The sequence below is a fragment of the Bos grunniens genome, chromosome X (assembly GCF_055505025.1).
Source record: "Bos grunniens cultivar Pamir isolate PY7600 chromosome X, Bosgru_T2T1.0, whole genome shotgun sequence".
Classification (NCBI taxonomy): domain Eukaryota; kingdom Metazoa; phylum Chordata; class Mammalia; order Artiodactyla; family Bovidae; genus Bos; species Bos grunniens.
Genome location: NC_141194.1, coordinates 143,443,578 through 143,456,860, shown reverse-complemented (window position 1 = coordinate 143,456,860; position 13,283 = coordinate 143,443,578). Strand labels below are relative to the sequence as shown.

At 49.6% G+C, this 13,283-nt stretch overlaps 1 protein-coding gene across 4 annotated transcripts in view; it reads left to right on the top strand.

The window, feature by feature from the left end:
- LONRF3 (LON peptidase N-terminal domain and ring finger 3) overlaps positions 1-13,283 on the top strand; it is a 39,860-nt gene that overhangs the window by 3,237 nt on the left and 23,340 nt on the right. For 3 of the 4 annotated variants that reach the window (XR_015159131.1, XM_086388259.1, XM_086388261.1), the window contains exons 2-6: positions 833-951; positions 4,457-4,579; positions 8,685-8,840; positions 10,987-11,251; positions 12,001-12,091. Coding sequence is in view for 3 of the 4 variants with exons in the window: in XM_086388259.1 (XP_086244385.1) it covers positions 833-951; positions 4,457-4,579; positions 8,685-8,840; positions 10,987-11,251; positions 12,001-12,091 (754 nt within the window). In the remaining variant the exon portion in view is untranslated. The remainder of the gene's footprint in view (positions 1-832; positions 952-4,456; positions 4,580-8,684; positions 8,841-10,986; positions 11,252-12,000; positions 12,092-13,283) is intronic. The other variant, XM_086388260.1, reaches the window with a different exon arrangement.

The window sequence follows — 13,283 nt, the reverse complement described above, 5'->3', positions numbered from 1 at the left end:
CCAGAGAATCCAGGGGCCTCCCCAACAAAGAGTATCATTGTGCTAGAAAGTGGCCAGTCTCTCTTTCTATTATTTTAAGTGCTATACTGTACTTCAGAAAAAAAGGAACCTGTCTCTTATCCCAGATTCAAAGTCTGTCAAGGTAGCAATGACTCTACCAGCTAGCTAGGCTTTGAGCAGATGCCTTCAGCTCTCAAACTTGATTTTCCTTGAAGATTGGGTTGCTTGAACCAGATGATCTCTAAAGGCCTTTGCAGCCCTGGGTCTACCGATTTAGAGTATTGATGAGAGCCAACCTCACTTTATTCCCAGAAGCCTTGTTCCAGCCCATTCATATCTGCCCATCTGTAATGAGATGATGGAGCCTTGCAAATGCATTTCTGTTTTCTTAAGAGAAACTTCATATGTGTTCGTAGACAAAGATGTTGCTGATAAGACTAACTTGGACTTGTCTTCCTGGTGGCAAGAATGGGGATCACATCCAGCCACCACCTTCTCCCTCTTCCCTGGCCTGTTTCCTTGTGGGCAATACCTCACTCAGAAGCTAGGCTGCCAGTTCCTAGCCACAGCCATGAAGCAGGGCGCCAGAATTTGCTCTGTGTCAGAACTGCTAATCACTACTGACCCCACAGGCCCTCTAAGGAACTGCTTGAGAGAGGGGGGATAATGACTTCTTTACAGTTGGGAAAGCTCAGACCCAGAGTGGTTGGGGGTGTGGTAGGCAGGGCAATACTAGGGCTGGAGATTAAGTTTACTCTTTTGGGTCCTTACTAGAGAAGTCCTAGATAACTTGCCATTTTGCTCAAGGTTTTTTTTCCTCTCATTTTGGCAGCTCCAAATGACCATTTGCTTTACAGCAACCGGTCTCAAATTTATTTCACCTTGGAGTCTCATGAGGACGCATTGCATGATGCCGAAATAGCATGTAAGCTCCGCCCCATGGGGTTTAAGGTGAGTGTGGGATGAGAAGGATGGGAAGGAATTGTAGTGAGGACAGGAAGTGGCAGGGAGGACTGCCACTGGGGGTGGGGGGAAGCGGTGGGTAGGGGCACTAGAGCGCACTCAGAGCAGGGGAAAGGCTCTTCACAGGAGCTGGTGGGGGGAGTCCCTTGACAAAGGGTGACTTAGGGGTCTGCGAGAGAGGTGAGTTCTGTCCCAATTTGATCTTAGACTGATGACTTGCAAAGCAGCCTGGAATTTGTGATTCTTTAGAACTTGAACTTGGGAGCCAGACTGCCCGAGTTTCTGTCCTAGCCCTGCTACTTTTACTAGCTGTGTGGCCTTGGCCAAATTACTTAACCTCCTTGTGCTTCATCTCCTCACCTATAAAATGAAGATATTCAAAGCATCTACTTAACAGGGGGAGACTACCTGTTGTGAGGACTACATGAGCTAATGCAGGCAGATACTTAGAACAATGCCCGGCATATAGCATTGTATGTATTTGCCAACATCAGCATCATCACCATTATTTTCCCATGACACTAGAGAGAGGAGGGGAAGAGAAACATTGCAGTTTGGTTCTGCCATCTTAAGTCCTTAATGTAGTCAGTCAGCCTGCTGCTTTCCCTAAACATGTAGGTCACATGAGGGTGTGGGGTGGGAGTGGGGAGGGGAGAAAGACAGGTTCAGCCTCTCTCAAGATGCCAGGATGCACAATGTCACTTCCTGCATCTGTGTCCGGCCTCCCTCAGGACTAGACTTCAGCCACATGTCTATAGTTGGTTTAGAAGATTAGATTTGAGCCTGGACTCTATACCTGCAAGCTGAGTGACCATGGGGAAGTCACTTCACTCTCAGAACCCTAGGCGTCCTTGTTTGCAAAACATAGATCTTGCTCTCTGCCGTAATCACCTTGCAGGGGGGCAGTGCTGGTTCCAGGTCAGCTTGACCAAGAGTCTGTTCTGTGAACCATAACATTGGGTTTTGGTGTAGTGCTCTCTCTACGCAGCCCCAGGATGATGTCCCAGGATGATGTCCTCTGAAACCCACTTCATCCAAGGCCAAGTCCATAATCCCTTATCTGAATCCCATAGGGCTGGATATGTTCAGAATCCAGAATGTTTCCAATTTCACTAAGACCAGGTATCAGCTCTGGACAGTGCCCCATAGTCAAACACAATAATATTTCTGCAGCATATTACATGAAAATTCACACTAAGTGGGAAGAAGACTGTAACACATATCGTTTTAGATCAAGATTTGCCACCTAATGACTTTTGATGTCAAGCCTATGAAAATGTTGGATTATCAGCCTTTTTTTTGGATTTGGGGAACTTCAGATAAAACACTGGGGAGCTGCATACTGGGGTCATTAATGTCAGAGTGAATCTCATACTCTTTCATAAGAAAGTTTTCATGCGTGATGATAGATTAGTATATCCTCTTTCCCAAGGAACACATTTACGGTTTATTCAAACTCATCAATGTCTTAACCAAAAGGAACTTCACTGGGAGTATTTCAGGCCTTGTAGCAGTGCAGGCCAGTGAGCTACCTGGGGTTAAGAGGACGTCTCTTGTAACTGTTTTTGCTCCCATTCTAAACCATATCGGGGCAGGGACCTCGATAGTGCAGTGGGAAACAGGGCTAAGTAAGCAGTGGACCATTTTGGATGAAATGGGAAAAGTGACTTACCCAGTGAAGGAAGAGTTGGTGAAAATATTAAACAGAAGTTCATTTTCCCTAAGTGCTGGGTTAAGCAGAGAGGCAGTGATGATAGAACTTTATGGACTTGGGAATTGAAGGAAGACTGGAACTGATGCTTCTGATTCAAAGCCACCTCACACCCCAGTTTATGGATTTCCCACCATTTCTTTATGCAACGCTCCTATGAGAGGTGTTCACTTCATTCATCCCTATTCCAGCCACCCAGCCAGGGCTGGAACTCTCCTGCAAGCGTGACAACTGAGCTGGCTGCCCTGAGCAGGTGGAGTATATGGGTTGCTACTTGGTGTGATTGGTCAGATCCCCAAAACTGCCAGTCTCCCAGCACTTAACACCCTCTAGCCACCTTGAAATGTCAGGCAGGCCTTTCTCCAGAGGGCTCTGGCAAGCACTGCTGGGAGCATCCAGCTCCAGAAGGAGGGGGAGGGCACAATTCGAGGAGAGGCCCCCAAGAGGCTTGGAGCAGGGGCCACTGCTCAAGAAGGCAGATTCTGGCTGGCTCCTGTAAGCCAGGCCCAAGCCAGGAGGCACCAGGGCCCACAGAGGCATGTCTGAAGGGGAGGTCCATGTATTAGAGTGCCCAGCAGCCACAACCCGGATTGTTGCCTTCCCTAAGTTAGACTCGGGGTCAGCATGTAGGCAAAGGCCTGGGGAGCAGGCCACTGAGGGGCAGCCTCTAAGCCAAGCTGCCAGGCATGGAGAGAAGACAACCCTCTTCTCACTTCTCTTCTTTCTCCCCCATCTTCCCCAGGATGCTCCTCTCCTACCCTTTAAGGGTTCTCCCCCAGGGCAGTTTGACTTGGACCCTGAGAAACACTAAAATTTCTTATATGATTTCAAGATGTGGTGAGGGAGCAGACATGAGCTGAGTTCACTGGAGCCAAAGCATTTGTGCAGCCCCTGGTTAGCGTTCAGAAGGGCTTGGTGGGGAAGCTCCCAGTGCTAGTTCCAGCTTTGCCACTAGCTGCCTTCAAGGTCTTAGAGAGGTCACATGGCTTGGCTCACTTGGGCCTCCTCTAATAAGTGATCACTGAGTGTGGGTGGTCACTCAGCCAGTAACATGGACTAGGTCTCTGCTTGACAGACTGGTTAACAGGAAGGCCCATCCAGGCAGGTCCTGAAAGCTGGTTAGTGTGACCTCAGATGGGAGTTCTTGCTACATCTGATGCCTCCTCCAATACAATCGTGGGGCAGGGGGTGGGGGGTGGTGGTAGTATGGCACAGTGGTTGTGAATCTGGTCTTCTATATCAGTCATTCCCAGGCTGTCAATCTGATTCCACAATTTTCCAGCCAGGTTACTTCAGGCAAGTCACTTCTCTGGGTCTCAGTTTTATTTTCTTGAAAATGGGCTTCAGAACAATTGCCTACACCAGCAGTCCCCAACCTATTTGGCACCAGGGACTGGTTTCATGGAAGACAAATTTTCCACAGATGTTGGGGGGTGTGGGGGGAGATGGTTTGGCAATGGTTCAAGTGCACTACATTTATTATGCTGCCACTGATCTGACAGGAGAAGGAGCTCAGGCAGAAATGGATGAAGCTTTGCTTGCTCGCCTGCCGCTCACCTCCTAATGTGTGGCCCAGTTCCTAACAGGCCACAGACTGGTACCGGTACAGTGGCCTAGGGGTTGGAGAGCCCTGGCTTACACAATAAGGCTGTGGATAACATAGTCCTTTTAAAGCCCTCACATGACAGTGAACACCCAGGAAGTAATTTAGCTGATGTTATGAATGATAGCAATGTCAAGAGGTGGAGAAGAATGGGACTGAATGTTCATGTTTTCTTCCAGGCACACTTCAGAAAAGCGCAAGCCTTAGCCACCCTTGGCAAGGTGGAGGAAGCGCTAAGAGAGTTTCTATATTGTGTATCCCTCGATGGAAGGAACAAAAGAGCAAGAGCTGAAGCCCAAAGGGTGAGTTGAGATGACGTCAGGTCCAGCTGCCCAATGGGCTTCCAGCCCTCTGTCCTCTCCAGGGCAGGGAGTGAGGGAACTGTGCTCCCTAGGGTTGGGGGTCCAGAGTGGATGGTTTCCTGGGTTAAGGGGACAGGAGCAAGACACAGGTGCCAGTTGATGACCCAGAAACACCATCCTTTTGGCACGTACAATCAGATTGAGCAGTTCCTACATTTCTGTAGGAGCCTGTGAGGAATGTGCTTGATTCTTTGACTCAGGGTCTGGGTGGTCAGTAAGAATACAAACAAACAAAAGAAATAAAACCAAATAAGTTAACGTGGAGATGGAGGCCCACGGAGGAGACTCCAGCTGTTGGCCAGAGATCCCGGGTGTGAGGCAGTTTTAGAACTTTCCTTGGGCTGAGTCACAGCTTCACCAGCCACACAGGGTGGCCAGCTCCTCACAAGGGGTGTTGGGTCCCATCTGCCTTGCCATATGCAGAACTCCAACCTTCAGCTTCTTTGCTAGAAATGAAACACATATGTGATATAAGTTGGGGACCATTACACTATAATCCAATCATCCCAACTCTTGAGTCGCTGGAGGATGTGGTTGTTATTTTTTTTTTTAACTGCATGAGATACTAGGCACATTAGTGAATGCTCAAGCATCCTCAATTCGTAGACTTTGTTGCTTATTGTTCTGCAGTGTGCTCTCTCAGTGTCTGGCTCGTTGGCCTGGCAATGGGATGTTGACAGTCAGTGGGGACTTCTGCTATGCTTGTGCCCCACCCCCTGTTCACCACCGCGCCCTAGGTGCCTCTGTCCCAGGGTGCTTTGGCAGAGCAGTGGATGAAGAAAGGGAGCAAGAGACAGGACTGGTTTCTGAAGGCTCCAGAAAGGAATCTTCAGCAAAATCATTGAACTAGGGGCAGCTGAGCACCGGAGGTTCTGGGAAGTTACTTTGGGCTGGTTAGTAGGAGCTAACCAGCTGTTGGCTGGTGGCAGAGAATTGCTCCAAGCTGTGGACCCTTCCGCAAATCTTAACTGTAGTCCACAGTGTGAGTAATAGTAATAATGACTAGCATTTATTGAGCGTTTCTTGTGCACTGGGCACTGTTCTGTGGACTTTATGGGGAAGCTATAATTAAATCCCCACAACGTCCCTATGAGAGTAGGTACTATCATTTATCCCTACGTTACGGATGAAACAGATGAGGAAGCTGAGGCTTGGTGCCTTTCCTGAGGTCATGAACCTAATGATCGGTGGAAGAGCAACCAAACCCAGCTCCTCCTGCTTCCAGAGTCTGCCTTGTGAGCTGCTCCACTATCCTACTGGCCCGGGAGGCTGAGTCAGGAGTCTCAGCACCCACTGCTGAGACTGGGGAGAGGAGCAGTGGGGTTATCCAGCTCTGGGATGTATGCACAAAGGTGGTTAGAAGAACAGAGTATGCAAAGACCAACAGAGGCAGGTGTGGATCCGGGAGAGAGTGATTTCTTTACTCTCATTTGTCCATTTCCCAGTTGGCCTGAGAGGCTCTTGGTGTCATCATTTGGGTTGATCCTCTTTCCCACCCACTTTATAGACCACCTAGTATCATTTCCCAGGTGGCTGAGTGGTAAAGAATCGGCCTGCCAATGCAGGAGATGCAGGTTCGATCCCTGGGTTGGGAAGATTCCCTGGAGGAGAAATGACAACCCACTCCAGTATTCTTGCCTGGGGAATCCTATGGACAGAGGAGCCTAACAGGCTACAGCCCATGGGATCAAGAAGAGTTGGACACGACTGAAACGACTTAGCATGTAAGCATGCATGCAGTGTCATTTCCACAGCTGCCTTAATGGGATTGGGCAAGAACTGTGCTAAGCTCTGGAGACCCAAAGAGGCATAAGCCACAGTCTCAGGCCTCCAGGACCTTACACTCTTGCACTGGTTCTATAATGTGATATAAATGCCAGATAATACAATCGAACATTTGCCTGTGATGAGTGTTCCAGAGTTCTGAAGCTAAGGTGAGAATTTAGAGGCGAATTTCGACGGCGGGAGGTGAGGACATGGCACTTAGTTAGGAACGCTGAGGACCCTCTGTGCTTGTTTGCTGGGTTGTTCCCCTCTCCAGGGATAAAGATGTGACAGAGATGGTCCAGGTTCACTTGCCATGAATTAGCTGCCCTTGTCACTTACAGGCCTGGGTTTCTTTTTAATGTTTGTCTTTACTTCAGATTCTTTTTGGACTTCTGGGCCCACTTGGGCCTTTTCAAGGCTGACGCTGAAGTGAAGTTGACTTCCATTTTCACTGAGAGTTGACCCCAACTTTTGTTTTCCAAAGCCACTGGGAAGGCCTTCAATGACGTCTTAGGTAGCGGAAGAGGAAGCTCAGTGCTGCTGTTCCTTTGCCTGGTTTCCTTCGAGCTTCCCTCTCTGCCTCTCTTCCCCTCCCACCACACTCTGCCCTCGTATCCTTGTACCTGGGGGTTTCCCTATGGCTTGCTACTTCTCTCTGGGGGAGAATTCCAGGGGGGAGTGCTTCAGAGGTGGTTCCTGGTGGGTCACTCAGAGCCCCCTGAGAGCCCAGTTTGGCTCCAGTAAAGGAGGAGTCTCTGAAAGCTGGCGTTTACAGCCCTGGTCAGTGTGAGAACCTCCCATCTCATTCCTACACCAACTTAGAATTGGAAGGAAACAGAGACATCTGTCATCTGGGGACTTTGGGCCTGAACCCTAGGCATCTCTCTGGGCCCTAGGATGGCTAGTGTCTTAACTCAGTTCCGTCCAGTGTGATGAGTATTTACTGGACATTAGTCGTGTGCCCTCCAGAAACAGAGCATCTGTACAGAGCAAGACTTACATTTGCGATGCAATTTGAGGCTAACACCAGACTGGGGAGGGTGAGGCACTATCTTCTGGTGCAGTTGAGAACACAGAATGATGGGAGAGATCAGGGAGACTGGAGGAAGAGAAGATGGGAGACCTGGAGCTGAGCCTTGAAGGATGAGCAAGGCTTAGCCACGTGGAAAGTGCTGGCATCAGAAGAAACATCATGAGGAACTGCTGGGGCCCAGTAAGGAAAGAAATCAAACTGGAGAGAGTTTGATCCCAGTTTCGGTCAGATTCCCCTGATCAGTTAATACCCTGTTCCCTAGAGGAAGGGGTAGGGCACCCTTTAGTTGGTCTCAGCAGAAAACATGTGAATATATTTTAGAAGCAAGTGACCTGCCTTCCTGGGTTATGTGTTACATACAAAAATACCTATGTATACAGATAATTGGCACTTTACCACAAGAGAGAACTGAAGCAAGGATGCGGGCGGTTGATGGGGCAGCCTCCACTAGATCATGCGTCTTTGACTCCCAGTCCCTTCTGGATCTTTTATCTGCCCCACCCCCATCCCCAGCTTATCCAGTTGCAAAGGAAGCCAACCATAGACTAGACCAGCCTGCCGCCCCCCACCTCCACCCCAATCATTGAAGTGACTTGACATTCTCTGGAAAGTGAAGGCTAGAAAGTAGGAAGAGAGGCTGGGAGAAGAGGGAAGAAGACTTGGCTCTGCTTTTACAAACACATCACTGCTGAAGGGATTCAAGATCCAGGGCTGATGGTCGGGGAGGAGAGGCAGGACAGGCAGACAGGGAGGGAAGAAATACAGAGGAACCTTGGCGACATTTGTTGCCTTCTACCCAGGGGGGCATCTCGGACACGACTCCAGGTCCCCCAGCTGATGTTGGGCTCCTTCCTTCTCCTCGGCCTCTTTCCTCCTAGACAGGTTTTGAAATCCCCCTGCAGATCTTTCTGTGGAAGGGTAGCAGCGGAGTGGTGTAACTGGCTAGGGAGACAAAGGCAGATCTGTAGTGCCTTTTCAAAATTCAGATTCCTGGCCACACTTCAGACCCAGGGGAGCCAGGCATGGGAACTTGGAACCTGGAAGTCTCATAAACTTCCCAGGTTATTCTGATGAGCCGAAGGAGGATCCCTGCCCCACTGTGTTGGGGTCTTTGGTCCAAGGCTTCCTCCCTGGGGTTTGGCCCCACAAGCTGTACCCTTTGTCCCTTCCCGCCCGCCCACCCCTGCCCTTCACCCAAGCACCTGTAGAAACTTAAGTAGTGAAGTCTTCTGTTTTATGTCCCAGCTTCTCCTTAGTTTCTTTACACCATCATTCCCGGGGGCCTCTCAGGAACATTCTCCCGATATACTGAAGCTGTTGGCACCTCACCTTAGATTAAAGGAACACGTAGAGTCATTGGCTACTGAAGGCACCATCCATAATCTACCAAAGTTGTCACAGGTAAAACTCCACTCACCCAGCTCGCTCCTGACGCTTCGTTTGGCTGTTTTGTGGGCAAACATGGAGAGTAAGCCCTCACCCTCCTACTTTGTTTGGTTCCCGAGAAAGAAGAAATAGAGTTGCTAGTGGCTGTCTTCTTTGCTGAAAGGCTATTTAAAGATAAAACTGGATTTCAGGCAGGGGCCCAGGTTGATGATTTATTATGTTCAATTTTCAATTCTTTATCAGGTCCAGTTGAGAGAGGTGACAGAACTAGAAAGGCCCACTTCCCCAGGAGCCATTCGGTTGGGGTGAGCTTAGGGGCAGAGCCTGGGAAGAGGGCCTGACAGCCCCTCCTGTCCTACTTTTTGTTTGTTCAAGCTGCTGGTCTTTGAGTACCAGCTGAGTTCCTTGTGCAAAGACATCTCCATTTGATCCCCAACTGGAGGTCATTTCATATTCCTGCACTGTGTCTTACACGTAAGTAGACTTCCAGCACATATGTGGAGCCGGGGAGAGGGAAGCAACTTAGAAAGTGTTAACTTTGTGGGATTTGAGTCTTTGAAAACCATGGTCTCCAGGCCCCAACTTTCCAGCAGAGGGCAAGTGGGCAGAAGCTGGGGCTCAGAAGCACAGATATGTAGACAGAGGCGGGCTCTGAAGATCTAGGCAGCTCAAAGCATCCGCCTGCCTGCTGTCCATGCCCTGTGTTCCTCCCGTGTGAGCCCTAGGCTCTCCATGGCTTCTTGGTTCTCTGACAGGTGAAAATCTTATATTTCCCTGACCTCTTTCCCTGCTCTGGAGAATGAACAAAATGCAGTGCCTGACTCAAAAAGGCTGGGTGGTGGGGGCGGGGGGGGGGGGTGATGGGCAGAACTTAGAGTATATCCTGAAATCAAAGCAGTGCTACATGCTAAGTCACTCAGTCGTGTCCAACTCTTTGCGACCCCATGGACTGTAGCCAGCCAGTCTCCTCTGTCCATGGGATCCCTCCTGGGGATCTTCCCCACCCAGGGATCAAAGCTGCATCTCTTATGTCTCCTGCATTGGCAGGCGGGTTCTTTACCACTAGCACCACCTACATTTCAATACTTCTTTGAGATCATTATTACCGAATTGAGAACCATAATACTGAACCCAAGTGCCTGGAGTGACTTCTAATTGCAGCCCAATTAGAAATGAAGAAAAAAAGCACCCCTGGCTTTCTTGTATGACGAAGCTGAGGACTAGGGACTGGGTTTCTACCCAAACTTTGCCTTGCAAAGCACTGTTCTGTGTAGACTCTGACAAGGGCTCATGGAAAGCTGAGGATGCGGCAGTGCCATAGTGCTGATAAAACCCTGAACTCCCCAGGTTAGAGACTCAGAAAAGTCTTTTCCTCCTCACCTCATCATTTTCTCCCAGCTGTGCACTCCCCATTTTTCATCTATCTACCAGGGTTTTGTTTTTTTTTTTTTTTTTTTATTGGAGTTGGAGGGAACACAACAATCTGAACATTTTGACCCATACACTTTGAATGTAGAGAGAGGGGTTCTCCACATAAAACTGCATAAACACTTTGTCATTGGATTTTTTTTTTCTCCTGGACAAAAATTCTTGAAAAGGCTAGAGATGTTATTGATCATTTTGCCAGATGATCTTGTCTCTTTTTCAGACTTTTTGCCCAAAATCTAGTGAAAGGATTCATTTGTTCCTAGTTCCTTTGACCAGTATAACATAGCTCTGGAGTGTGAGGGCATTTGGTAGGCCTGTGAACACACCTGCACCAGAACCTTCCCGAAAGTTCTTTGGAAGCTGGATGTGGGACTGGAGGATGGCTGGGAATGGCAGTGAGGGTGAGAGGAAGGGCCGAGTGGCAGGATCTACCCTCACTGCACTGCATGCCTTGGTGTCCCTCAGGTGGTGACTGGGACTGACTGGAGAGGAGTGGAGACCGGCACTGCACTTGGCATCCTGCCTTCACTGCTGCCCAAGGACTGTCTCCCTGCATGCCTTACTCTGCCCCATCTGGGCCTTCTGTGCCCTATGACTGCTGCCCAGTTAAGCTACCTGTCCTCTACATGGTCAGGACTGGGCAGTGTTTTCTCCTCGTCCCTTCTGGAGACAATTATCAGAGGACAATGTTGGGCCCCAGTAGATTCTGATGTTTGGCTCTTTCTTCCTCCAGGAAACGCCCGAGCGCCCACATTGTTCCAGTCAGGAGGGGGCAGCAGCCAGGGGCCAGGGGGGCAGCCTGATGAACCCAGTCACAGTGACAGGGGATGGGCCGCAGGACCACACGGAAGACTCGGTTGGAGCAGAGGAGGAGAAGGGGGTCGCTGCCTCTTCCCAAGCTGCCTCCATTAAGACTGGCAAATGCCAGGAGAAGAAAAGGAAGCACTGCCAAATTGAACCCCAAGACCCAGAGAGGCCTAATAAAGCGTCTAAGCCAGGTGCAGACTCTACCCAGGGAGTTGGGGGCTTGGAAGGGAGCCCGGGCTCAGCAGTGTGTGGAGGCTTCTACCCTCCACACGATGGCTCCTCTGCTCTGCCACTTCTAGGGTGGCTGTGGGGTTTCTGTGAGAGCAAGCAGTTCCTAGCATCCTGCCGGTACCCCATATGAATTATAAGGGAAAGCCAGGGCTTATGGGCAAGCATAGTGTCAAGTAATGACATCTCACGCCCTTGATGGTGTCACTTCCTTCCAGGGCAGCCTCTCTGCACCCCCTTCCCCATTCTGGGGAAGTCAGACCCGGGCAGTTCCATCACGCCTCATCCTGCTCGTTCCCAGTCATGTCCCAGTAGGTAGGCATCTGAGAAGCAGCAGCTGCAGCTTGGTATCTTTCCAAGAGTGGCTGCCAGTGCCAAGATTCAGTGTCAGCTATGAAGGCCTGGCTCAGTCCGTGGAGTCGTTGCAGCTGTTTGTCAAGAGTGAGGTGCCTGTTCCATTTAAATGAAGCCCCCCCAGGGCTCCCAGACAATCCCTGACCTACACATTTCTTTCTTTGGGGCTGCTGGAAGCCTCCACATGCCTGTATCAGGGTACCCCATTCTCAGTGGCTCACTTGGCCACTAAATCAATTCTCAGGGAGGTGATGAGAGTGGCTGACTGAAAAAAAATATTTGGGTTCTTTGGCCTTAGAAGTGCTGTCTTGTGACACCAAGGTTGGTTCCCCTCTGACTTCTGCTCTCTACATCACAGATCCTTCCACTGACCCCAGGGCCAGGCCTGCGCTCAGTGTCCCGCTGGCATCTTTTGACGCCTCTGACCTTGAATGCTCCCTCTGTATGAGGTATGTGAGGTGCCCTGTCGCTTACTGCCCGAGAGGTCTTCCCCTCTGGTGTCTGCACCTCTCTGCTAGTGACCTATGGCTTGGTTGGTTAGCACAGAAAAGCATGCTTCTAACAAAATGGAAGTCACGTTGACTGTCACACGGGTGAGCTTGTGTCCCTTGTTTACGGATCACATGCCCCGCACTCCTGCCTTGGAAATACCTAGAGAGCACGAAGGAAACTGTCTACTCAGAAGTCAAACGGACAGTCCACAGGCTGGATGTCTTTTGTTCAGGCCTCATGGGATTTGGGAGGTTGTTGTTAAGGTGAATGTTTAGAGACAGGACACTCACTCCAGTTGGTCATGGCCCCCCTCCCTTGGCCACTGCCTTCCTCACACATTCGCATCACTTTCCTGGCCTCTATTTAAGTTTGGGACCCTGGAACTAATTTCTGCTGGCTACTAGATCAAGATCTCAAAGCATGAGTGCCAGTGTCAGCCTCACAGGCCTATTCTCTGGAAGCCAAGGAGAGGGCTGGACTCATTTTTGGTCTATACCTGCCTGCGCAGTGGTCAGTAGTGGGCATGTACGACTTGGCTAAGAGTCTCTCCTCCACCTACTGCCACACTGTCTCAACTTTCTCAGATCTCTAGAGATACATGCCTCCCCCCACCCCGACCCCGCAACATATACAAATAGGAAACTGCTGCAGTCGTGGTCTGCAAAAACAAATGACTTTCACTTGTTTCATTTCACAACCCTGGCTTTGTGGCTAAGAGGAGGTCTCCAAAAACAGATGGCCTGGGTTTCCACCCAGGCTGTGCCACTTATTGGCTGTTTGACCTGGAGCAAGTGACTTTCTCCACCACTGTTTTCTCATCAGTAAAACAGAGAACAGTGGTACCTGTTCTATGGTGTTGTTATGATTAATTGCAAAAATCTATTTGAGACACTTAGAAGAGTGCCTGACATATAGTCAGTACTCAGTAAATGTTAACTTTTTTTTCTAGACCAGAGGTTCTTTAGCTTTAGGTCCATTGACCCCTGAGGGGGTTCTGTGGATGGATTCTAGTAGATCTAGGAATTCCCTGATGTTATATGTAAAAGTATGTGTGTGTGTGTAAGAGAGAGAGAGAGAGTTTTCCAGGACAAGGTCCACAGCTTTCAGTAGATTCTCAAATGTGCCTTCCCCTTGGCAAAAGAGCTTTAA